The sequence below is a fragment of the Cucurbita maxima genome, unplaced genomic scaffold (genome assembly GCF_002738345.1).
Source record: "Cucurbita maxima cultivar Rimu unplaced genomic scaffold, Cmax_1.0 Cma_Scf00003, whole genome shotgun sequence".
NCBI lineage: Eukaryota > Viridiplantae > Streptophyta > Magnoliopsida > Cucurbitales > Cucurbitaceae > Cucurbita > Cucurbita maxima.
In genome coordinates, this window is record NW_019272019.1 from 810,887 (window position 1) to 836,998 (window position 26,112).

Genomic DNA, 26,112 nt, shown 5'->3' on the forward strand with positions numbered 1-26,112 from the left:
AGAAAATGACATGAATGCATATACTCTACTTCTAGTCCATGGTTGTGACTATGATATTGTCATCCGTATAGAGGAGGTGTCTTACCTTTATCTACAAAATAAGAGTAGCATGTAACTTGAGTATTTAAAGAAATACTCCGTAAGTAACCTCACTATTGGGGTCGAGAAATGCATATACAACCAATCATGGAGGAACCTATCATTTCATGAAAATATTTTATGGCCTTGAATTCTGCTTTCTAGTTCGAGCTAAATTTGGATGTGTAATACTTCTATATACACGGGCAACATACGCGCACATGGACCCACCAAGAGAGCGTATACGTACCCCTTGAGCCTGTCCTTCAACTAGTGCAGGCTCACGTTGTTGGAGTCATAGAGGGAAAGGAGGCTGCATAATATCATGGCGTACATAGGTACCGTATTGTACACATTCGTACTTATTATAACAAGTATTCTGATGCACATGACATACAAAAAATGCACGAGGTCCTCATAGCTTTAAATCATGATATAAACATGCAATGCGTGTTGTATATTCATTCTTTCATAAACATTTTCATAACTATAAGGGATACTATCGCTATTGATATCATACAATCGTGGACAATATCATACCATGAGAGCTTATACAAAAAGTGGGCAAACATACCATCGTGGAAGTCACTTGTCCCTATCATTTGTATTGAAGTCATGACCTTTTCTTAATTTAACCGTATCAATAGAATGCTCACGTGTCGAACAAATAAGTTATGTACCATACCATCATGGAGGTCACTCGTCCCTATCATTTGTTTCGGAGTCATGCCCTTATCTTAATTTAACCATATCAATAGAATCCCCACGTGTCGAACAAAGAAGTTGTGTATCATACCATCGTAGAGGTCACTTGTCTCTATCATTTTGTTTCGGAGTCATGCCCTTTATCTTAATTTAACCATGTCAATAGAATCCTCACGTGTCGAATAAAGAAGTTGTGTGCCATACCATCGTAGAGGTCACTTGTCCCTATCATTTATATTGAAGTCATGCCCTTTTCTTAATTTAAACGTATCAATAGAATGCTCACGTGTCGAACAAAGAAGTTGTGTACCATACCATCATGGAGGTCACTCGTCCCCATCATTTGTTTCGGAGTCATGCTCTTATCTTAATTAACCATATCAATAGAATCCCCACATGTAGAACAAAGAAGTTGTGTACCATACCATCGTATAGGTCACTTGTCCCTATCATTTGTTTCGGAGTCATGCCCTTATATCTTAATTTAACCATGTCAATAGAATCCTCACATGTCAAACAAAGAATTTGTGTACCATATCATCGTGGAGGTCACTCGTCCCTATCATTTGTTTTGGAGTCATGCCCTTATCTTAATTTAACCATGTCAATAGAATCCTCATGTGTCGAACAAAGAAGTTGTGTATCATACCATCGTAGAGGTCACTTGTCCCTATCATTCGTATCGAAGTCATGTCCTTATTTTAATTTAACCGTGTCAATAGAATCCTCACATGTCGAACAAAGAAGTTATGAGCCTCAAAGGTGTAGCCATAGTGAAGATCAGTGGTAAAGCTTTATTGGACTAGTAATATGCTTCAGAGAAGAGAAGTCATCTAGATAGTGCTAGACAGATAGATAACTATTTAAGGGGATGCTTTTGATCATGGATTATTGGAGTCTCACATTGTTTAATTAAAGAGAAGAACACGAGTATATCAGTAAGTGACACTATTTCTATTGGTTCGAAGTATTTTGAGAAAACAAAAAGCAAAACCACGAGAACATAGACTCAAAATTAACAATACTATACCACTGTGAAGGTCACTTATCACGGTCAACCAGGTCCCTTATGGTTGCAACAATGGCTCAAAAACGTCAATCGAGAGTCATTCGTTTTCCCCCCAACTTTAAACCTAGTTTGATAATTTGGGAAGAATCCCAAAATTTATTCTATTTACTAAATTGAAAATCGAAATTTTCAAATTAGAAATAAACACATAAATCTACCTAAACTAATATCAACCAATCAAAATAGATATTAAAAAAAATTTCAAGGTGTAAAGCTATATATATCACTTTTATATTTTATTCCCCTAAAAAAATTAATAAAATATTATAAATAGGTGAAGTAGGGGTGTACGTTTAACCCGGCAACTCGACAACCTAGACCAACCCAACCCAACCTGAATTATAAGGGTTGGGTTGGGTTGGGTTGGATTAGCATTTCGGGTAGGGTTGAGTTTATTTTTTTGAACTCGAATTGAAGGTTCGGTTTCGATTTTGTGGGACAAAACTTTCGGATTGACCCGAGCCAAATAAAAATATGTAAATATATTAAGAATCTATCCGTATTCATGGGTTTGCCTGGTTCTTCGCTGGTCTAAGGACACTCAGATCAGGAAAATACATATTTCTTGTAGAGTTTGTAAACTTTTAATATATTTTATCTAAGATATTTAAGATGGTATACGAACAATTATAAAAAGTGGATAAATACAAATTTTTAAATTTTTTTTGACAACCCAACTCGAAACCCGAAAATAGAGGGTAAAACCCAACCCGAAAATAACTAAATCTTTTTTTTTGACAACCCAACTTGAAAATAGAGAGTTAGTTGCCAAAAAACCAACTCGAACGAGGGAAATAGAGGGTTGGATTGAGTTACCAATTCAATAAACTCGAACTTTTGGATCAATAAAAAATATCGTTTAACCCAATCGTATAACCCAACCCAACTCAACCCAACCCATTCGTTCATGTTCCAAAAAAAAATATATATTTTAGTGTCCTAGAAATTTGGAAACATGCCGCTTAATTTGCTAAAAAATCATAATAAATAAATTGAATTCCTTGTTTGGAGGAAAAAGAAGAACACCCAAATAAAAAAAAAAGGGGTGGAAGAGGAAGATGCCCTGAAGAACAGAGAGAGGGAGGAGCGTCAAAATTCCGATGAGTTCACCGTCTTCCGCCATTACTCTTCGAGATCAGACGGTGAATAATAGCCATTGATGATCTATTTATAGAGCTCCTCCGCCACTGAAACCCTTCTTCATCAATTTGCCGTAACGTTCTCACAAATTCCCTGTTTCTGTGTTCTTTAGATTCTCTGATTTCTCCCGTTATTCAGGAGCGATTGTCTCAAATTTCGTACAAGACACCAATGCTCAGATCTGCGTTGATCATTTGTGTCATTGGGTGAAATTCAATGATTGGTAATCGAAAAACGACGTAACAGTGTTCTTTTGAATTCTCCTTCTCATCCTGTGAAATTTTGTGGGAAATCTGTGGTTCGATCGATTAATGGCAGCTTCGAGGAATGTGGTTGGGCTGAAAGATGAGGAGAAGCTGAAGGAAGAGAACTCGACGGCTAAGAAGGTTAAATTTGAGAGGTTTCCATTGTCGAAGTGGGAGATAGCGGCGGCTTTGGGCATCTTCCTTGTCTGCTCCACTGGCCTCGTTTGTGTGTATATGACGATGCCCTCTGCAGAATACCAGAGCGTTAAGATCCCACGAACGCTTTCGGATCTTCGGATGCTTAAGTATGTGTTTCTCTGTTCAGCCCTTATCGTTTTAGAACATGTTACGATATTTCATTGCCTCCCTTCTTCTTGTGCTATATTGTATTTTTGAAATGATTGTTGATTTGTTGTGAACTTGGAAGAGGAAACGTAGATTGAGGGTTGTTTTTTAGTTCAAGTTTTTGATTGTCTTTGGAACATGAGAGGGGGTATGGAATTATGTTTGGAGTTCTGAATGATGAGGATAGTTTCTTGCTTACTTAGAATGGTTGAGGAACACTTCATGGGGTTTCATATCTTGGATTGAAGAATGAAGAACTCTTGGAATTGAAGAATTAGTTTGAGATTGCTTTTCATCGGTGCATATTATGGGTTGAATGTGTGAAAATGAGGTTAAAGGATTGAATATAACCGAACCTATCAACTTTTGGTTTTGGGCTAGTTTAACTTGGTATCAGAGTTAGGGTGTGAGACCCCACATGGTTGGAGATGAGAACGAAAGGGTGTGGAAACCTCTCCCTAGTTGATGCGTTTTAAAAAGCTTGAGGAGAAACCCGAAAGGGAAAGCCAAAAGAGGACAATGTTTGCTAGCGGTGGGTTTGGGCTGTTGCAAATGGCATCAGAGTTAGGTTATCGGACGGTGTGCCAATGAGGACGTTTGGCCCCTAAGGGAGTGGATTGTGAAATCCCACATCGGTTGGAGAGGGTGAACAAAACATTCATTATAAGGGTGTGAAAACCTCTCCCTAATACACGCGTTTTAAAAACCTTGAGAGAAAGCTCGAAAGGGAAAGGAAAAAGAGGACAATGTTTGCTAACAATGGACTTGGGCTATTACAAATGGTATCAGAGTCAGGTTACCGGGCGGCGTGCCAACAAGGACATTGGTCTCCCAAGGGGGGTGGATTGTAAGATCCCACATCGGTTAGAGAGGGGAATGAAGCATTCTTATAAGAATGTGGAAACCTTCCCCTAGTAGACGCGTTTTAAAAACCTTGAGGGAAAACCCGAAAGGGAAAACCAAAAGAGGACAATGTCTACTAGCAGTGGGCTTGAGCTGTTACCAATGGTATCAGAGCCAGATTACCGGGCGTTGTGCCAACAAGGATGCTGGCCCCCCAAGGGGGGTGGATTATGAGATACCACATCAGTTGGAGAGGGGAACGAAGCATTCTTATAAGGATGTGGAAACCTTCCCCTAGCAGACGCGTTTTAAAAACATTGAGGGAAAACCGAAAGAGGACAATGTCTAATAGCAGTGGGCTTGAGTTGTTACAAATGGTATTAGAGCCAGGTTACCCGGCGTTATGCCAACAAGGACCCTGGGCCCCCCAAGAGGGTGGATTGTTAGATCCCACATTGGTTGGAGGGGAACAAAACATTCCTTACAATGGTGTAGAAATCTTTTCCTAGCAGACGCATTTAAAAAACCTTGAGGGGAAGCCCAAAAGGGAAAGCTCATAGAGGACAATATCTGCTAACGGTGGGCTTCGGCGGTTACATAGAGGTCCAAAACTTGAATCACCTAATGTTGTTTACCTCCCGATTAATGTTGAAAAAATGCTTATTGAGTTTAGTAGTTTAACAAAATGTTCCTGCAAATTATTGTTATCTGTCGGCATTTCGAGTTAGTTCCTGAACATTATAACATTTAATGCTCCATGTTTAATCATGCTCCAGGGATCTCTTTGCAAATTATGCCAAAGATCATCCAGCACAATTCATTCTAGGTTATTGCTCCACCTACATATTCATGCAAACGTTCATGATTCCTGGAACAATTTTCATGTCATTGCTGGCTGGAGCTCTATTTGGTGTTATCAGAGGCCTTCTTTTAGTTGTCTTTAATGCAACAGCTGGTGCATCCTCTTGTTTTTTTCTCTCCAAGTTGGTTGGAAGACCTTTAGTTTACTGGGTGTGGCCCGAAAAGTTGAAATTGTTCCAGGCAGAGGTACTTATTTACTCTGAATTTTGTTTAAATTCGATTCTGTGACGACTCTCTAATCACATCTAATCTCATGTTGGTTTGAAATCTTGGCTTTGATTATCCAGATAGCGAAGCATCGAGAAAAGCTACTCAATTATATGCTCTTTCTAAGGATAACACCAACGTTACCGAACCTTTTTATCAACTTGGCTTCACCTATTGTTGACATCCCATTTCATGTGTTCTTCTTGGCTACTTTAATTGGCCTTGTTCCAGCATCCTATATCACTGTCCGGGTAAGTTTCTATCATTGTAGATTTAAATGTCTTGTTCATATTGGGATTTGTTTTCCGTTATGTAATGTATCTTTTTTATATTGCTTTCCTTGTAAATAATGTTGGAGAATGCCTGAAATTTGAGTTTTCTTTAACACTTGAGATAAATGAATAGTTGAAATTTAGTTTAGTGAATGCAGTGGATAAATGGCGGTTGTGTTGTGTCTGATGTTTTGGTTGATCTTATCCTTTATATGATTTGGTAATTGAGAGGCATGACTCCTGTCACACCTTGGATTATCTTGGATTTGTCTATATGTGATGGTTGATATAATTTCCATAGGAAATCAAAAGATAACTGTGAGATCCCACATGGATTGGAGAGAGGAATGAGTGCCAGCGAGGACGCTGGGTCTGAAGGGGGGTGCATTGTGAGATCTCACATCGATTGAACAGGGGAACGAGTGCCAACGAGGACGTTGGGTCTCAAAGGGGGGATGAATTGTGAGATCCCACATCGATTGGAGAGGGAAACGAGTGCAAACGAGAATGCTGGGTCTCGAAGGGGGGGGTGGATTGTGAGATCCCACATCGATTGGAGAGGGAAATGAGTGTCAGCGTGGACGCTGGGCCCCGAAAGGGGGGTGGATTGTGAGATCGCACATTGATTGGAGAGGGGAACGAGTACCAATGAGAACGCTGGGCCCGAAAGGGGGTGGATTGTGAGATTGCACATCGATTAGAGAGGGGAACGAGTGCTAACGAGGACACTGGGTCCCGAAAGGGGGTGGATTGTGAGATCCCACATCGATTGGAGAGGGGAACGACATCGATTGGAAAGGAGAACAAGTGTCAGTGAGGACGTTGGGCCTCGAAGGGGGGTAGATTGTGAGATCCCACATCGATTGGAGAGGAGAACAAGTGCTAGCAAGGACGCTGTGGCTCGAAGGGGGGGGGATATTGAAATCCCACATCGGTTGGTGAGGGGAATGAAACATTCTTTATAAGGGTGTGGAAACCTCACCATAGCAGACGCGTTTTAAAAACCTTGGGGGGAAGCCCAAAAGGGAAAGCTCAAAGAGAACAGTATCGGTTAGCGGTAGGCTTAGGCCATTACAATAATGTTTATTTTGTTATGTATGTTTATATGCGTGTACGTATATTATAATTATTTCTTCCCTCTACGAGTACCATATTTGGTGGAAATTTCCCCGACATTTGTTACATTTTACGTCGCCTTTTTTCTTTTATCAACTTCTTTCAAGATCTTACATTTACTGTGGTATTTTTTTCATCTTGAAGATAATTAGCTAACTGTTAATTCATTATCTTATTATCATCAGGCTGGACTTGCACTCGGAGATCTGAAATCAGTCAAGGATTTATATGATTTCAAAACTTTGTCTGTGCTGTTCTTTATTGGTTTCATCTCCATTCTGCCTACACTTCTAAAGAGGAAACGAGTATACGAATGAACACGATTTTTTCGGGCTCCATCATTTCTGCCTGAGCCATGTGTATGGATGGCTGCTATATCAGGTCTTTACGATCTCAAAATTTATTGTCAGTTACGTCATTACTACCTTAGAAAACTTAACCAACAGTTCGAAAATACCTGTTGTCGACATTGGTCATAGCCGATAGTCTCAGCAGAGTGTCTAGTTTATTCTATTTGCATTGCACAACACCTAGAACGACATCGGTTTTGGTCGTATTTGGCTTTTCGAGTCACATTCTGTCAAATATTCTCCATTGCTTAGTTTCTTCATCTTATATACCAACTCCCTCTTGTTTTCATTGTTTGTACAGATTGATATTGATTTCAAGTGCTCTGATCGACGATGCTCGTTGTGGTGATACCGTGGCGACCATCAAGCTGTTATATAGCTCAAATTATACGTCGTTCGGTAGATGAATCGGCAGTTGTTTGGAGGGTTTAAAAGGAAAAAATAGGTGAAGATATTTTTATTCACATTAGGAGCTCACTGATTACACTCAATATAGGCTATATTTATTATATATACTATAGTTTTTGTTGCATTATATACTGAAAAAGCATACAGGGATTAGTCAGGTTACAAACTGAAAACTAACTATACTTCCTTTTTTATATAGATCTTTACATATCCCAATTATCATATTGGTTATGTATTACAGGTTGATATACTAAAATTAGACTCAAAAGAAGATTACAATGATTGGTGTGGGCTGCAGATTGTGATGTGAAAGGAAGAACAAGAACATTTTGTGGTGGGTTTTTAATCTTTATTTTTGTAAATATTTTTCGAGATTAATTGATATGTTCGAGTCCTCGAAGTCGAATTTTGAGGTTAATTTTAATTATATGTCTATTGATAAAAGAAAATTCTTTGAATTTTAAACTTATTTAAATATATTTTGAAATAGTTTTGTCGTCAAAATGATGTGGAAAAAATTCTAACTCAATCACATCCATTCCAATTGGGATCATGCACCTTTATGTAAATCTAACTTATTCTTGAAATAAACCTTTCATATATGCACTCTCAATTTCTAAAAATAAAAAATAAAAGTACTAACACTATTGAATTTGCTGTTAAGATTCTTGTGAATTCAAAGGTAAAAAAAGTGGAATATCATTGTCTGATTTGTAAGCAATGAAATAGTTGTAAACTTCTAAAAACGAAAAACTGGTAAGAATTTATGGCTACTAGACGAATCATTTTCAAAATCATGCTTGCCATCGTTCCATCTTTAATTTTAGAACTGTCAATTTATGTACCTGTGTATAACATTATTCAATATTAGATAAAATATGCGAAGTAGAGATTCGAATATCTAATTTAGGTTGAATGTACGAATTTTATATGTATAAGCCTTAAAGTATATTTTTAATCTCAACCAAACCATGCATCAATGTTCGACCACACACCGTCAACTTGTCAAGTATATTCAATGTTCAATCTTGAAATTCAACTATGAACGGAAGCTACAATCACTATATCTATATCCACAATGTATCAACATTAGTTCAAAACGAAATTTTAAATATAACAATATTATTAGTGTATCAACTCTTATTCATAATCAATTTCAAGTATAATATTAGTGTATTGATAGTATGCCATACCGATGATATGTTTATGTTATTGATATTACTCGGTATAAAGTATATTAATGATAGTAGCATACAAATGATAGGTAGATTAACTATGCATCAATAGTAAAGTGCAGTGTATCATATCAATAATGAACGAATGTCATTCATTTACTCGATATAAAACGCATCAATGATAGTTATATCAGTGATGCATCCATAGGGAAGTGTATCAATATATGTTGTTAGGGGTATTGTGGACTTTTCATTTCGAGCAATACTTTTTTGTTTAATCATATACTTGCACATCCCCTCATATTAAGCTACAAGTTAGAAAGTTTCTAAGACTCCATATGAGCAATAAAATTCCTTGAAAAATGGACAGAATGGTCACTAACGATTATATGAGATTCGTTAACAGATGGAAACAATTGAGTTGAAACATTTGGATTCACAAGAACTTACATACAGAAAAGTGGGGATTTTGAGCAAGAAATAAGGATTTAAGATCTTCAAACCTGCTGATCATCAGAATTTGTTTCTACGACTCGAGTGTGGCTGCTGGATAATCTTGATATCCACTGATTTCCGTTATCCTAATCCGCGTATTTGGCTGTATCGTTCGGGTAAAACAGATTCAGAAATTCTATAGAGAAATGTGTACTCAAAAGAAATTTCTTAACTCATGCACATCAAACATTCCTATGGTCTGTGAATAAGTTCCAGAAGTTTACAAAAGCTATGGAAGCAGTTGAATGACATGTGAAGGCAAACCCCAAGAACATGCTGCAAGATTGAAGAGAGAAAGAGAGTGGCAAAGACCGAGAAATACCTGACGGTGTCCAATGTTTCGTCGATAGTTTTTCTTTTTCTTGTACTTGAACACAATAACCTTCTTATCTAATCCCTGAATATAAGAAATAAAAACAAGACAATCTAAGAAAAAGAAGCATTGTTCTATTTCATTCTGATGAAGAGGGGATGATCACCAAGTTAATGCATTACCTGCTCCTCGACAACGGCATGAACAGCAGCATTTGTCACTATTGGTTTTCCAATGTATGCCTGAGTCTTTGTTCCCACAAGCAAAACTTTGTTCAGAGTTATCTGAACAATAAGAAATTTAGAGAACTTTAAGATTGTTACAGTATCACATAATTAATTGCACATGTATAGATGAGACATGACCGGTTTGTTATTATGTAATAAACTTGATGTTTGTTAGTTTGTAGAATATGATGAAATTCACCGAGCTACTCGATGAGGAATCTTAAAACTATAAACTAAATCAATATTCACAAAGGTAAATATAAGCGCACCACATTAATTTTGATCAATGATCATCACTGTGAGATCCCACATTGGTCGGAGAAGGGAACAAAGTATTATTTATAAAGTTGTATAAATCTATCCCTAGAAGATGTGTTTTAAAAACCGTGAGGCTGACGGTGGTACGCAACGGACCAAAGTGGACAATATTTGCTATTGGTGGGCTTTAGCAGTTACAAATGGTATCAGAGCCAGACATCGGGCAGTGTGACAGTGAGGACGCTAGACTTCAAAGGAGGTGGATTGTGAGATCCCACATTGGTGGGAGAGGAGAACGAAACATTCCTTATAAAGGTGTGGAAACCTCTCCCTAGAAAACACGATTTAAAAACTGTGAGGCTGACGGTGATACGTGACGGACCAAAGTGGACAATATCTATTAGCAGTGGGCTTGGGATGTTACAATGTCTCACATTTCTAAAGTCAGTTTCTTCCTTCGATCCATTGTATTGAAAAGCTCTCAACAATGAAATTCAGGAGAGATCACCAGAAAGAAAACATAGAAGGTGTTCATTCAGAAAGTGAAGATGGAAGTTGGAAGCTAGACTTCATACTTTTCTCTAGAAGATGATCGGCAGTAAATTCCGTGATGAAAAAGAATAGAGAATCTCTCACAAAGTTAAATAAGAAGAAACTCAAGTTCTTCCTTTGATCATAAAAAGGTCACATTAAAGAAATTACTTATTTCTCAATTTGTACATTTTATGCAACAAGAGGATTTTTTTAGTTTTTGGGATAGGGTGGTTTCTTCAATTTTACATTGGAACTCTCTTTGCAGTTCTTTTAGTAACTACCCAGTATGCTTATTTCTACATATGAGAGTGCTTCTAGATTTCAATAAATCTATTCCAAACTTTTACAGTAAAGTGACACCTTCTTAGTACACGATCCAAGTCTTAAGCTACCTTATTGTATAAGCTAAACTTGTAGGTCTCGAACCCATACACTAACATCTTTGGACCGGGTCCATGTTATTTATCCTTCCGAAAACGATCCACGATGACAAAAACCAAAGCTTCTCTGAGATTTTAGCCTCAGCGAAGAAATGAGGACTAGAGGATTGAAAAAGATCAACTAATGAGAAAACTAAACTTACAAGGAAAGGTCAAATGACTTGAGAATCCATGAATGAAGAGCAAAAATAGCTAGAGTTAGGGAAAATACAAACTCTTTGTAACAAGAGAAGAATTAACAGTCAAGTCTTGAGATTCATGGTCAATTCGTCATAAAGAGGTCATCCAAAGAAATCTGAAAAAATATCACCGATTATTTGATGAAGTCTGTAACACAATCACACTAGGATATATTTACTTCTAAGGGGAAAAAATTTAGGCTATGACGAAGCTCCTGTCAAGCTGTCAATGACCTAGGACACAAACTATGAGATCCCACATCAGTTGGGGAGGAGAATGAATCATGTTTTATAAAGGTGTGGAAACCTCTCCCTAGCATATGCATTTTAAAAAGCCCAAAAGGGAAAGCCCAAAGAGGATAATATTTGCTAGCAATGGGTTTGGGCCATTCCACTACCCAAGATCAAGCTCTAGCACCACTCCTCAGGAATAACTTTTCTAAATTATCCAGACATTTCTACCAAACCCAACAACATTCTCTTGGTCTAATCAATTCTCTTACCATCTCAAACTTTTTCCCCTTGATGTCCGACAGGTAGCATGCCATGGTGCCATGCAGCAACACCATTCACAAAACAGTATGAAGTACACCTTCAAATCTCAAGTTCAAAACCTATCATCATAATACTAACAATTAAAAGTAAAAATGGTTTTTGTGAGATCCCACGTCGGTTGGGTAGGAGAACGAAACACCCTTTATAAGAGTGTGGAAACCTATCCCTAGCAGACGCGTTTTAAAAACTATGAGGGAAAACCTAAAAGGAAAAGTCCAAATAGAACAACATTTGCTAGCAGTATAGTGTGGGTTGTTATGGTTCTTCTATGCAGTTAGTCAAGGCATCCGTAACTCAAACCCCACATGAATAAGTCAAATGTTTCATAACAAGTCTTTGTTCAGACTAACTAATTTAAGCACGCTAAATATGAACACCACATTATATTTGACACATGCTGAAACCAATTTTCACTAACAAAAGAAAGCTTAGGTAATGATTACCCAAATAATATCAAAAGTCACGCAATTAATTCCAGAAATCACTTTCTTACTTGGGTAACTATTCAGAAGGAGATTGCAATATACATTTCCACAAAATTCCTTCAAAGTCACTCCGAGAGAACTTCACATGAAGGAATATCAATATATAATACATAGATTAAACAACATGAAGGTCATTGTTCAGCAGAATCCAAACAATGCATGAACACTCTAATCTCCATAAATGTAATATAATCTAACACTCAATTCAGATACACAAATAACAATTTAACGAGTAGACTATTAAGGATACCTACCTTATCATTGACGTTAGCTCCTTTCAGCCTCTGTGTATGGATATAACGCCCTGGAAATACTATATATTGGCGGGATCCAATCTATTGAAAAAATCCACAGACACAGGCCATATTATGAACGTGAGTCCCAGTACAAAAATCGATTGTAGTAGCTTGAACAGAAAAAGAGGAGCCGAAATCAAAAAACGCAAGAAAGCGAAATTAAACACTAACCATAACAACCGCGAAGATTTCCTCGCGCTTGGGGGCCTGTTCCGAGGGGACTTCAACGATTTGGGAAGGGGCAGGCTCAGAGATGATTACAGCGGCTTCGGACTCCGAGGACTTGAGGACGAAGGACAATGCAGGGCGGGAAGAAGGAGAGAGTTTGAATGAAGATGAAATTGGTGTTGATAATGGTGTATTCTGCTTGGTGGAGACACGGCAGTGAGTGGCGAAATTGGTGCAGAGGGAAAGCATTAGAGACGCCATTATAGAGACCTCTTCAAGGTCCTCTTTGTCTAGTAGCTATGGTTCGTTCTTGTTTTCGCCATGGCTCGGCTGTTTTGAACTTCAGGCTTATCCTATCCTCTTTTCTAGTTCTAAAAGACTATTATACCCCCCAACCTCTTTTTTATGCTGCGAATTACATTTTTACCCTCGTAGTTTGGTTGGGTGTGTCCATTTTAAAAAAAAAATGGAATTCATTGCCTGTGGTCCCTTAGATCGAACTTGCTCTTACTTGAAAAAACGAGGTTCGTAAAAGGTTAAGTATTGTAAATATAAGTGATCCCACTATTGGGACCGAAAAATGCAAACTTATGCAGGCATAGCTCTTGTTGTTCATTTCGAGTGGGACCTAAAACCATGGTCTTAGACTCCAATTCTTTTTTTATGCTCGGGATGTGTATAAATTCATTTACATAGTTTGGTGCAACACTTTTGTAGACACAAAACTCACCTGGCTCACATCACTTTCGTACTTCCTAGGCCTTATTGGGTAAGTATCACTTTCATTTGTAAGTGATATCAATTTCATATGCACGATCATACACTATGGTTCATGAATCTTTTGGAGTCATAAATACTTTGGTTCATTTCTCACTTCGATCACACAAGCGTAGAGGACTATAGTTATGAGATATCAATTTCATATGCATGACATCCGTTTAGGCTAAGTAAGTTGACTTACGGTTGGTACACCTATGGGTTAGGTTGGATGAATTAAATGAAGCATCAATATCTCGTAATTGTAGCCCTCTATGTGATATTATTTGATGTTATAATATTCTTGTGAATTGTTGATCCTATTATTCTATTGTTATGATTACGTTTATGCCCTATGAGTCTTGTGAGTTACTATGACATACCATATATGATGCACATGTATGGAATACCACAAATATGTCATGATAAGTATGGAAGTTCTGTGTGCATCATTATGTTACGTACACAAGCATGAATTACTTCTCCATTATATTACGCACATAAGCTTACACCATGGTATTATACACTCATTTCTTTTTCGTAAGTTTTCAGCTGCATGAGCATGCGTTAGTCAATAATCAAGCCTGTGAGATACGTATACAAGCTCGCCTAATAGGTTCATGGAAAGGCACGTGGAGATATAAAAAAACCCTAAACTGCAAAATCATCACAAACGACCTTAATTTACGACAACCAACTCCTTGACTAAACTTAAGGTGCCTATCAATTTTTACGACAGCCAACTCCTTGACTAAACTTAAGGTGCCTATCAATTGAAAAAGAGTGTCAACAAAGACACTGGGCCCCAAAAGGGGGTGAATTATGAGATCTCACGTCAGTTTGGGAGGAGAACGAAACATTTTTTATGCAGCACTCATTTCCTAGCAACAAGTGAGTTAAGCCAATTCATTCTACGACCAAGCGACGTATGCTCAAGCCTCTAACTCCGGTTCAAGAAGAAGGTTTTAAAAAATGAAGGCAGAGAGATTTCGAAAAGGAGTTTTGAAAGCAAGATTTGAGAGATTGAAATTGATATTATATGTGATATAAGAAAAAAGACGACAACAACGACTTGCAGTAGGGAGAAGTTGACAATAAGGGTGTAAAAACCTCTCTCTAGCAGACATGTTTTAAAAACTTTTAAGGGAAAGCCCAAAAGGGAAAACCCGAACAATGTCTACTAACAGGAAACTTAAGAAGCAACGCAAGATGCCAGCTTACACATCGCTTTCCTATAAGAACTGAACTCATCTTGCAGTTTTCTAAAATCAAAACGAGCTTTTTCGGCACGACTTCTTCGGCCTCATTTAACTCAATAATCAACAAACATACTAGAAATCCACAAGCAATGTCAGGAAAATTCAAAGTCCTCTCATTAAAGAACTTAAAGAATAGATAAGGCATAATTTAAAGCAAGAATCAAAATCAAAATCAAAAGCTCATCATCATGAAGCTATGGGATGTATTTTCTGCACTTGGACAGTTAGCCAACTATACAAATTACATAACCTAGGCAGCAGCATCATCCCCCTGTCAGTTTGCTAACGATTTGTCTTTTATTCCAAACGCGTCGGCCAAATTGAAGTTCAAGTTGTTTCTCATAGTTCTACTTCTCCCGACGCCCCCGTCGCCCTTCCTCATCATTGCAGCAAACTCCTCATAGTCGATACGACCATCCTGCAAAGGAAAAGATAGAGAATATAACAGCAGTTCGGGTTCGAGAATGTTTTTTGCAGTACTTTTGGAAGAACAGATAGACATTGTTCTAGAAATGAAAACAAATGGATTTCTTTATCCATCGTTCCTGATATATGATGAAACAAGCAATTTGATTCATGTATAGATGAAGAAACAGATCTACTATCAGCACAGAATCCTTATTCTAGAAATATATAGGAAGATATATGCAGACCCTGGCATTAGGCTAATGGTCCACCGTCACTAATCCCAAGAAGGCTTTATTATCTAACCCAAAGAAACCCGGGTTTTTTGTTTTTAAGAATTAAGCTTATAAACACTACGTCTATATATGAGTTTAAAAACTAAGAACAAAACAGCAGTTTTTTAAAAACTTGTTTGTGTTTTCGGAACGTGGCTAAGAATTCAAATGTAATCTTGAGAAGGATGAAAACCCATGATACAAAAAATACCAACCGTCACAATCGCACTTTTCTTGTTAGTGGACTTTTGCGATTGTGCGGCACTCACTCCCAACACTGAGTGAGTCAAGCCAACTTGGGTTCACATCGCCTATGGCCGAGCAACATATGCTCAAGCCTCTAGCCCCATTTTGAGAGGAAGGTTTTAGAAAATAGTGGCATAGAACTTTTGAAAGAGAGTTTGAAAGCAAGGTTGAAAGAAAGATTGAAAATAGGGTTATATGACTCCAAGCAAAAAGGAAACACAACAGTTTAAACAGTATATAACTTTCCGAGTACGGAGCAAATGTTATATTGAAAAAGATGAACACTCGAGGTAAAAAAAAGTGAGAAAATAAGTACAATTTTCAAGACACCAACTTTCACAATCGCACTTTTCTTGGCAGGAGACTTTTGTAATTGTGCGGCACTCACTCCGAATACTGATTAAGTCAAGCCAACTTAGGTTCACATCGCCTTACCTACGGCCGGGCAACGTATGCTCAAGCTTCTGGCCCCATTTTGAGAAAGTTTTAGAAAACGAGGGCAGAGAGATTTTTGAAAGAGAGTTTGAAAGTAAGGTTGACAGAAAGATTGAAAACAACGTTACATGACAATAAAAAAGGCAACACAACAAGTTAATTAGTATATAACTTTCCGAGTAGGGAGCACACGTTATCTGTATATGCAATAAATAAATTGCAGACACCTCTAAAGCCAGAAATGTACCACAACGGAATTAAAATGAGTGACAAAAGAAGTAGTAACAGTGTTGGTCTAAATCGGTTGAAATTATGGATTATGGTAAGCAGAAAAAGCAGTTGAATAAACCAAGAACATGAAGGTAGTGATGAATAAAGAAAAACTTAGGGAATCAAACTTGCTAGTATAATAATAAGGAAATATTTAGTTAATAAATGAAGACTTACATTATCTTGATCAATTTCATTGATTATCTCATCCAAATGGACATCACCCAAACCGAAGTCCTTGCAAGCCTGTTGAAGCTCATCAGTGGTGATATAACCACTGCCATCTTTGTCAAAATAGGAGAAGGCCGCGACTAAATTATCCTCTCGCTCGATCTTATTTAGGTGCAATGTAGCTGCAAGGAATTCACCATAGTCTAAGGTTCCACTGTTGTCTATATCAGCCTGTCCAGAGATGAGGCAGCAACAAAATACAGGTTAACAATTAGAATCTGTAGAGATCATTGTAGAAAGTATATGGTTATGTTAAGTTTTAATTATCGTTAAATCAGCCTCCATCGTCGAACGCCCCTATTTAAATGTTTATATGAACAACCAAACAATGATTTGGCATAATGTGGTATGAGGTAGGAAAACAATGAGTATCTACCGCCTCCATAAGAGACTTGATATCAGATTCCATGAGTTCAGAGCCCACTTTTTTCAACCCCTCTTTAAGCTCTTCAAATGTTATTGAGCCGCTGTTATCAGTGTCGATCATTTTAAACAATTCCTTCAAGCCACCAATTTCCTCTTCAGACAGTCTTTCTGCTATGACCTGCACCAACCAGGTGGTTGAAAAATTTGACAAATGCACATTTCCATGAGAAAAATGTAATAATAGATAACAACTTTGATTAGAGATTAAAATGAAAGGCATAGAGCTATAATATGGTTAACAAGCTTTCATACTTAAATCTATGAACAAATATTTTATGATGTGATTCAAAGTAGTGAGGTCAATAAGGGCACTTACACTAACTAGGAGTTCGGGAGTCCCGTTCTCTCCACAAAAGAGTATAACCAGAAGCAAAAAGACCTCGATCTATGCATAACGAAATTCTCTTAAGCACACACTTGAAGTAGTAACAATGGATCAAAACCGACTACCTATCTAACTACTTTTCCTTGATAAGCTCTTACACTCCCTCCCAATCATTGGTATTCTATTCAAAAGAAATACATTTATTATTGATTGTGAGATCCCACGTCGGTTGGAGAGGGGAATGAAACATTTCTTATGAGGGTGTGGAAATCTCTCCCTAATAGACACATTTAAAACCTTGAGGGGAAGCCCAGAAGGGAAAGCCTAAAGAGAACAATATTTGCTAGCGGTGGGCTTCGGCTGTTACAAATGGTATTAGAGGCAGACACCGAGCAGTGTGCCAACGAGGACGCGGGCCCCCAAGGGGGGTGGATTGTGAGATCCCACATCGGGTGGAGAGAAAAACGAAACATTTCTTATAAGGGTGTGAAAACCTTTCCCTAGTCGACGCGTTTTAAAACCTTGAGGGGAAGCACAGAAGGGAAAGGCCAAAGAAAACAATATCTATTTGCAGTGGGCTTTGGCTGTTACAAATGGTATCAAAGGCAGACACCGAGCAGTGTGTCAGTGAGGACGTTGGGACCCCAAGGGGTGTAGATTGTAAGATCCCACATTGGTTGGAGAGGGGAACAAAGCATCCCTCATAAGGGTGTGGAAACCTCTCCCTAATAGACACGTTTTAAAACCTTGAGGGAAGACCTAGAAGGGAAAGCCCAAAGAGGACAATATCTACTAGTGGTGGACTTAGGCGGTTACACATTAATGTAGTTAAAAGTTCAGCCTAGAAAAATAGGGAGTCAAACTACAAAAAGGAGCTCCAATCAAGTAAATAATAAACCTAACGATTTACTGAATAACTTTGTTACCGAAGCCCAAAGAGAGACATGAAATCTAACAAGGGACCAAACATTAATATCTTTTCATCCCTCTAAACATTCTATTATTCCTCACCCTTCAAAGACTCCACAAAATAGCAAACTCCAACTTTCCACAAAAACAGCCCTCTATCATGAAAAGGCAAGTGGAGAAGAAACTCCTTGATCATCTTTCTACAAACCCGAAAAACTGAAAGACCTCGACGACACATATGCCTCAAAGAAACAACTGCAAACCCATGTTTTAAAAGCCTAAATGCATCTTTGAGGCTTTTCATAAATTTCGAGGTGGTATGAGGCGTAAGCCTCATTTTAAATATAAATAAATATATAAAACTTAGAATTCCTAATATCATAGCACTCATATGGAAAAAACACATCCACTCTTTGAATTAGAACTAAATTAGAACTAAAAAAGTACCTTAATAATTAAAGAATTAGAGAAAGAATACAAACAAAATTATTAAGAAAAAACCAAGGAACAAATTGGGAAAAACAATTCGAAGATAAATATATAGGAGTTATGTTTTTAATTAGACGTTAGAACGGTAGTCAACCGTACAGGACAGAGTTAGAAACTTGAATGATATCTTTTGCATAAACTTCAAACCCATTAATAGAAGCTCTGAAAAAACCATCACCAGCAAAGAAATGAATATTCTCCTCATGCAAGCCAATCCAATTACCTATTTCAACGGAAAAGAATGCTCCCCATGTACAATCACTGAAATTTAAATCCTTAGAACTCAAGGACGTATAAAACTTGTAGAACATATCATGTTCAAGTAAGGTCATCGCTGAAAACGCCAACCAATTTATGACTGAAAATGAGTGTTTACCGTGCACATCCCGTAAGACGGAAGCGGCGGATAGTTCCCATGCACCGCCGTGCACAACCACCAAAATCAATTCCTTTGGAACACCAACCAAAGTAATAAATAGTTCCCCTTGCAAAACGAAAGGAACAACATGCAATCATATGCTGTAAATAAATGCTCGAGACCGATAAGCCGAAACCCCCCAATTGCTTGACTTCACATTCCAAGTTTCCAATAACAAGAAGATTCCACAAGGAAGGAAAAACAAAAACCTGGTCTTCAAGAACCTTCTTACGTAGACAAGCTAACAGTGATGATAAAAGAACCCATCCAGCTGATTTCCAAAAGAAACCAAGAAGTTCCTTAGCTCTGATAATTGATCAGTAATGCCAATCTGAAGAATATAGAGCACACAAGCCTTGCTAAACAACCCAATAGAAAGCACTAAGAAATCAAGTAATATACGGCGTAACTAACGGATTCCTTAAAAGAGAGGAATTTTACACAACTCAAGTGCACAAGCTTCAATGAGAGAAGAAAATTTGTAAGGCACTGAGAATGGAAGAGGATGAGGAGTTTCCTTGTTACGATCTTGAGATAATGAAGCGAAAACCTCTCAATAAGAGCCTTCGATATCAGCAACATCCATATTAAGATCCAAAGCCTGTGAAATTGATTCCACGCTACTCATGCTAACGTCAAATTCACATTAGAAACAACACATTGTGAGGGAGAATAAAATTAGTAGTAGGATCTTTTGGCGAGTGAATAACTGCTTTAGATAAGCCGATGATTAGATTTTCCAGGATTGAGAGTTTAAGTATGTTGAGGGTCTGATGATGTTAAAGTAACTTGCTATACAAATGGGGCCAAGAGTTTTGAACACATTCCTTCAATTATATTAGGATTCAAAGTATCGTCCTCGAGATTTGATATGATGGACCTTCTTTTTCGAGTATAGGACAAAGGATATCAATCGAGTATTGTCCTCTGGCATAGATAAAATATCAATCCGATCATTGTTCAAGGATCCAAAGGAGTAATATCCCCAAATTGAAGACAAGAGTTCCCTTGTTTTCGGTCCTTGATATCAATAGCTGCTGGAAAAAAATGCACAAGTTTTTCTTGACCTCAATACAAGCTTCAGAACAATCAATCAAATTTAGAGTTTCTAAAGGAATGCATACAAGTCCCTTAAAGTAATTACCAACTACTTCAAAAATGCTTACCCAATATGTTAAAGTAAATTCCACATAGAAGTCCATCTTCGATGCCCTTTAACATGTTCAGGATGAAAATGCTCCTCTCTTGACCAAATTTTTTATTTTCAAATGAAGATTTGCAAAGAGCCTCCATCTTCCATCACAAAATTTGGCATTAACATTGTCCTCCAATTCCAACAAAGCCTTGCTAGATGAACACGACTCTACACAACGGTATGATATTTTCCACTTTGAGCATAAGCTCTCATGGTTTTGCTTTGGGCTTCCCCAAAAGGCCTCATACCAATGGAGAGAGTATTCTTTGATTATAAACTCATGATCATTCCCTAAATTAGCCGAGGTGGGACTTTCATCATCCAACACCTCCCCTCGAACAAAGTACACCTCCCCTTAATCGAGGCTCGACTCCTTTTTCTTTTGGAGTCTTAGTCATTTTTTACTATGCCTTTGAGGAGGCTCGACTCCTTTTCTTTTGGAGTCCTTTGTTCGACATTTGAGGATTTACCAATCTATTGGCACGACTAAGTTTAGGGCATGACTCTGATACCATGTTAAGAATGAGAAGCCCTCATACCATGTTAAGGATGAGAAGCCCTCATACCATGTTAAGAATGAGAAGCTCTGATATCATGTTAAGAATGAACTTTCAATCCCACTTCTATTTCACATCCTTAACATGTTAAGAAAGCATCATTCTTAACATGATATCAGAGCTTCTCATTCTTAACAAGCCTTATCAGCCATGAAACGATTGATCAAAATCGAGAATTAGAAATAATCTTCTAATGGTTCTTGGATTTCCATCCAATTATTGTGAGGGAAACAACCAAAGCACTGAAATTCATTTTCACCACTTCTTTCTCCTTTCATACCCAAGGTAATGATACATTTGATTTTTCTAAAAAAGAAATCCCTGGAAGCTTACCGATCAGATTCTTTTTCGCAGCATCAGCATAACTTTATAATGATAGTCTTTTCCTTACCAAGCGTTGACAACAAAGGATCTTTCGTAATGAATAATCAGGCTTTCATTGAGGGAAAAAAAATGAAAGAATACAAGAGCGAACAAAAGAAAAGCCCACAAAAAGAGGAGACCAACTATAAAAAGGGTCTCCAATCAAGCAAAATAAGACCTAATAGATAATTACATAAAAATCTTCATCATTGAGGCCCATAAGGAAGCATCTAATCTAACAAGGGATCAAATATCACTTGGAGAAGGCTCAATCTTTCTAAAAATTTATTGTTCATCGCACCCTAAAGGCCCCACAAAACAACACACACCCTGGCCTGCACAAAAAACGATACTTGTCGCTAAAGGAGGGTGGGGAAGGGACTCATCAATTATCTCTACACAACCTCTATGCCTACTCAAAACAAAGCCAAACTCCTAAATAATATAACTCCAAACTTCTAGTAAATATATATGAAATAACAACTTTGAATGGGAATGCATAAAAGAATCCAAGAGCATACAGAAAGACAAGGCCTCAAAAGGAAGACCTCATAAATGAAAGGTCTACAATTGTGCAAAATAGAACCTATAGAATAATTACAAAAGTTAAAGAGAAACATGAAATCTAATGAGAGACCAAACATCTGAAGGATCCCTCTTCAAACCTCTAAACATTATTATGTCTCTCACCCAAAGATCCGACAAAATAGCACACAACCCAAGAAGCCATAAAATCATCCCTCTTCACGAAAAGGCAGATAGAGGAGGCTCTGATCATATCACTAGTATCCTTACGATGACAAGCATGAAACTGAATGTCTGGAAGAAGCAACTCCAAACAAATCATATCACTAGTACCTTCATCTGATAGAGAGTGCAATAGAATGTGCCAACTAACAAGGGCAACTTTCTCGAAAACTTATCCTAAGAGTAGATAAAACAGACTAATGGGAGAAGAATTTAACCTTGTCCATGTAAAACCTACCAAGTAAAGAATTTAACCTTCTATGGAATCTTTATCGTCCAAAGAGTAGATAAAACAGACTAATGGGAGAAGGGTTCGACAAACATCGAAAGTAGGATTTACAAGAAAAACCACCTGAATGGTTAGGACTCCAAACATGGACATCCCTTCTCCCAATCCTAAACTCGAATTGCTCAAGCAATGATAGGAGAGAGGAAACATCCACCGCTTCTCTACCAAAAAAACGAACAAAGTAAGCCAAAAGAAAATAAAAGAAAACAGAGCTCCCTGACCAGACTAGGAAATCAGCCACCAAACAATCTTTAAAGGAGGACAAATTATAGAGACGAGGAAACGTAGGGTAGGGTCTATCCCCCACCAACTGTTCCTCCTAGAAATATGTTTCCTTCCTCTCCCCACCACACAATGGACAAGGTGAGAGAAAAAGAGGATCTCATAACGGATAACTTTCCGTAGATTCCAATATGTGTCCTTACTCCATCCAACCATTCAAAAGGGTGAGGACCATACTTGCTAGCAATAATCCTATGCCAAAGTCTTAAGCTCTAGGGGAAAGCATCAAGGTCATTTAGCCAAGGGCTTCATTGCGAGTCCTTAAATTCCCAATTTCTATCCACACAGGCTTCTCAACAACCTTCCATCTCACCAAATGCTCCCTTACCTTCTTCAACCCCTTTCCAAAAAAACTTGCACATAAGCTTCTCAATATTTTTACAAACCAAGCAAAGGGCTCTAAATAGGGAGAAATAGTAAATGGGAATGCCACTCAGAACAGAGCAAATAAGAGTTAATCTACCTGCTTTAGAAAAGAAACAAATTCCAAAAAGAAATGGCCTTCAAGTTGATTCCCAAATGGATACCTAAGTAAGGGAAAAACGCCTAAATCACAACCCACAAACAAAGCCCCTATACATTGATGTAGGAAAAAAGGACCCGGAATGGGAATGGGAATGGGAATGTAGAAGAGAGGTGAGAGCAGTAGCGCATAGTATTTCACTTCTACTACTTTCTTCTATATTCTACGTTTTCTTACTTGCTGGCATTTTTCCATCTCAATTGTTTATCTCCAACTCCTAAACATTGATGTCATTGTCTCAGCATGATGTATCCAAAAGCCGTGAGACAGATCCGTTTATGAAATTCATACCACACCGTAAATGAGTAGTTTATCAGATTATATAGAAAAAAACAAACTCTACACAGAATTAATCTTACACGTAGAGCCATCTTCTTCAGCTTATTCATTGCTGAGAACTGCTTTAGCCGAGACAAAACTGCAGAGTCGATAGGCTTGTCAGGGGCAACTGTGTCATCTACAATCCATGGGTGACCTTGACGCCAAAAAGAACTCCATCCATGTTAGTCAGAAGCAATTATATAAAAAGCTCGATGTTGATTTAATGGAAACAACATTGTTCCTACAAAAGTGTCTAAAATCACTTACAAAGAACTTCATGGGCAGAGATTCTCTCCTTTGGATCCCTTTCGAGCATTTTCCTAATTAAATCTTTAGCACTATCTGAAATGTTGGGCCATGGATCAGAGTTGAAATCTAGCTTACCGTATAAAATCTGTCTGAAGATCCCTGAATCAGTTTCTGTTTGAGATACGAAATGGAGAGAAAAATAACCTCAGAGATAAAATAAGAAAAAATTCATAAAAAGCAATTTCAGGTCCAGATTTGTACTCATGCACCTCCCCAAAAAGGTGGAACACCACTCAACAAGATGTAAAGGATAACACCTGCACTCCATACATCAACCTCATGCCCATAGTGCTTACGGAGAACTTCAGGGGCAACATAATAGGGGCTTCCAACGACATCAGAGAACGATTGTCCTAGAAAGAAAAATACATAAACAGAAAACTAAATAGCAGTTTTAAAAATAAACATATTTTCATAAGAAAACATACCTTCAACCGAAGAAAGAAGGAGAAGCATATAGCTTGAATAGAACAATCCAAATTAAAAATCCAACTTGCACAAAAGCCTATGTCAGGAAAAGAGACCCAAAATAATACCATAAACTACCATTTAGCAGCTAATATTTGAAAGAATGTTATAGAAAACCAACTGGGGAAGGCTGACCATTTGAAAATTTTCAAGGGGTGAAACTAATTCCTGATCTAAATACATGTCAACGGACAAATAGAATGTGATGTCCCACATTGGTTGGGGAGGAGAACAAACCATCATTTATAAGGGTGTGGAAACCTTCCCCTAGCGTTTTAAAGCCTTGAGGGAAAGCCCAAAAAGGACAATATCTGCTACCGGTGGATCTGGGCCATTACATAGAATAAACTAGCAATAGCAATGAAGATTGAAGTGTTTATGCATGAGTTCAAATTACGATACTCGGTCGATAAAACAGTAGTTAAATTGAAGAGGTCCTTAAAAAATGCACCTACAATTTTATATCAGACATTTTTAGAAACATGAACCTCCATGGAAGGTTTTATATCATGGGCAACACCTACATATTTTACACCAAAGTTTCAAACAATATTCCACAAAGAAGACAAAAGGAAGCCCACAACATAGGCTAAAACCTCAAAGCTGCCTTAGTTGATACTCATCTCTTCTTGATTACAAGCTTATGCTTTCATAAAGGTACCTAAACGGCTGGACATAATCAGTATATTCTGCAGCAAGTCGAGCCTAAAAGCATATATAAATAATGGGCATGTATCATATATTCGCTTCTTCTTTTCTTTAACGACCCAAATCAAGTAAAAGGCGCCAAAGAGATTCAAAAAGAGTCCAACTCACCAATACAACAAATAAAACATGGGACCAAAAGATTAAGCAAAAAAAAAAACACAAATATCATGGCAATGGGAACACGTACCTGGCTGGTAAAAAACAGAGAGCCCAAAATCCGTGGTCTTAAGCTTAGCATCTTCGCTTGGGTTATCGAACAGAAAGTTCTCAGGCTTGAGATCCCTATGCATAACCCCAAGAGAGTGGCAATTCTCGACGACTCCAACAATAATCTTGATAAGCTTAGCCGCTTCTCTCTCGCTGTAATGACCCTTTTGCAAAATCCTATCAAAAAGCTCTCCACCGGCACAAAGCTCCATCACCAAATGCACAAACACAGAATCCTCGTAAGTCCCCTTGATCTGAACAATATTAGCATGTTCGGACAAATGGTGCATGATCTGAACCTCCCTCCAAACATCCTCATAATCCTCCTTGCACGTGAGCTTCCGTTTGGGGATTGATTTGCAGGCGTAAAGGTCGCCGGTGGCTCGATGAGTGCAGAGATACGTGGTTCCAAATTGACCCTGCCCAAGTTTCTTCCCGAGAAGATAATGATTTCTGAGCCTAGGCGTCTGATACGGCAAAACCGAACTGGCGATCCTCGTGGACGACGATTGGGAGGCTTTGATTCGCTTCTCCATCGATCGAACCCAGATGAGAAATGTGAACGAATTTGGTTGTGATGATTGGGAATGAATCGTGTTCTTAGCTACGATTGGTTTGCTACGGTTATTGATTCTGGGTGTCGGTAATTTGGGACGCCATTGTCGATTGTAACTTCATGGAGGATCGTAGGAGCATTAAATTGTGGAAACTAGAGGGATTGAAACAAATTTGTCCTTTCTCCTTCACGTGGATCATGGAGGTGAAATCCATCTCCTCCTGCAGCCTACGTTCGTCAATAATTCGGATGATTTTGGACCCCACTTTCCCCCTCCCTTGTTTTGTCATAATATTTTATTACACTCAATTATTAAAAATACTTCTAAATTTGTCTTCAAAATATATTAAATTTTTTAATTTTTCAATAATAAAAAATT

General features: G+C 38.0%; 3 protein-coding genes and 1 long non-coding RNA gene across 5 annotated transcripts in view; 2 read left to right on the top strand and 2 right to left on the bottom strand.

Moving 5' to 3' along the window:
• The window catches only part of LOC111477170, a 26,615-nt gene extending 16,571 nt beyond the window's left edge, over positions 1 to 10,044 (top strand). The window contains exons 3-4 of the long non-coding RNA XR_002717227.1: positions 2,199 to 2,204; positions 10,032 to 10,044. This is a non-coding gene — a long non-coding RNA (uncharacterized LOC111477170). The remainder of the gene's footprint in view (positions 1 to 2,198; positions 2,205 to 10,031) is intronic.
• LOC111477156 (uncharacterized membrane protein At4g09580-like) lies at positions 2,861 to 7,958 on the top strand. Of its 2 annotated transcripts, XM_023121167.1 has the most exons (6): positions 2,861 to 3,542; positions 5,202 to 5,472; positions 5,574 to 5,744; positions 7,067 to 7,262; positions 7,533 to 7,676; positions 7,881 to 7,958. In XM_023121167.1, the coding sequence occupies exons 1-4, from the start codon at positions 3,304 to 3,306 to the stop codon at positions 7,196 to 7,198; spliced, it is 813 nt and encodes a 270-aa protein (XP_022976935.1). In that variant the 5' UTR covers positions 2,861 to 3,303; the 3' UTR covers positions 7,199 to 7,262; positions 7,533 to 7,676; positions 7,881 to 7,958. The 2 variants fall into 2 exon arrangements, with proteins under 2 accessions (XP_022976935.1, XP_022976934.1); XM_023121166.1 differs by lacking the exon at positions 7,881 to 7,958 and having other exon boundaries at positions 7,533 to 7,858.
• LOC111477160 (50S ribosomal protein L21, chloroplastic-like) lies at positions 9,159 to 13,117 on the bottom strand. Its single transcript, XM_023121173.1, has 5 exons — positions 12,768 to 13,117; positions 12,555 to 12,635; positions 9,805 to 9,906; positions 9,632 to 9,706; positions 9,159 to 9,412 (listed from the first exon to the last, which is right to left on the bottom strand). The coding sequence occupies exons 1-5, from the start codon at positions 13,023 to 13,025 to the stop codon at positions 9,341 to 9,343; spliced, it is 588 nt and encodes a 195-aa protein (XP_022976941.1). The 5' UTR covers positions 13,026 to 13,117; the 3' UTR covers positions 9,159 to 9,340.
• Positions 13,118 to 14,868: 1,751 nt separating this feature from the next.
• LOC111477144 (calcium-dependent protein kinase 11-like) lies at positions 14,869 to 25,923 on the bottom strand. Its single transcript, XM_023121149.1, has 7 exons — positions 25,158 to 25,923; positions 24,004 to 24,147; positions 23,753 to 23,905; positions 23,524 to 23,639; positions 17,018 to 17,185; positions 16,588 to 16,812; positions 14,869 to 15,197 (listed from the first exon to the last, which is right to left on the bottom strand). Exons 1-7 carry the CDS (start codon positions 25,711 to 25,713, stop codon positions 15,054 to 15,056), a joined length of 1,506 nt encoding a protein of 501 aa, XP_022976917.1. The 5' UTR covers positions 25,714 to 25,923; the 3' UTR covers positions 14,869 to 15,053.
• Positions 25,924 to 26,112: the final 189 nt, after the last annotated feature.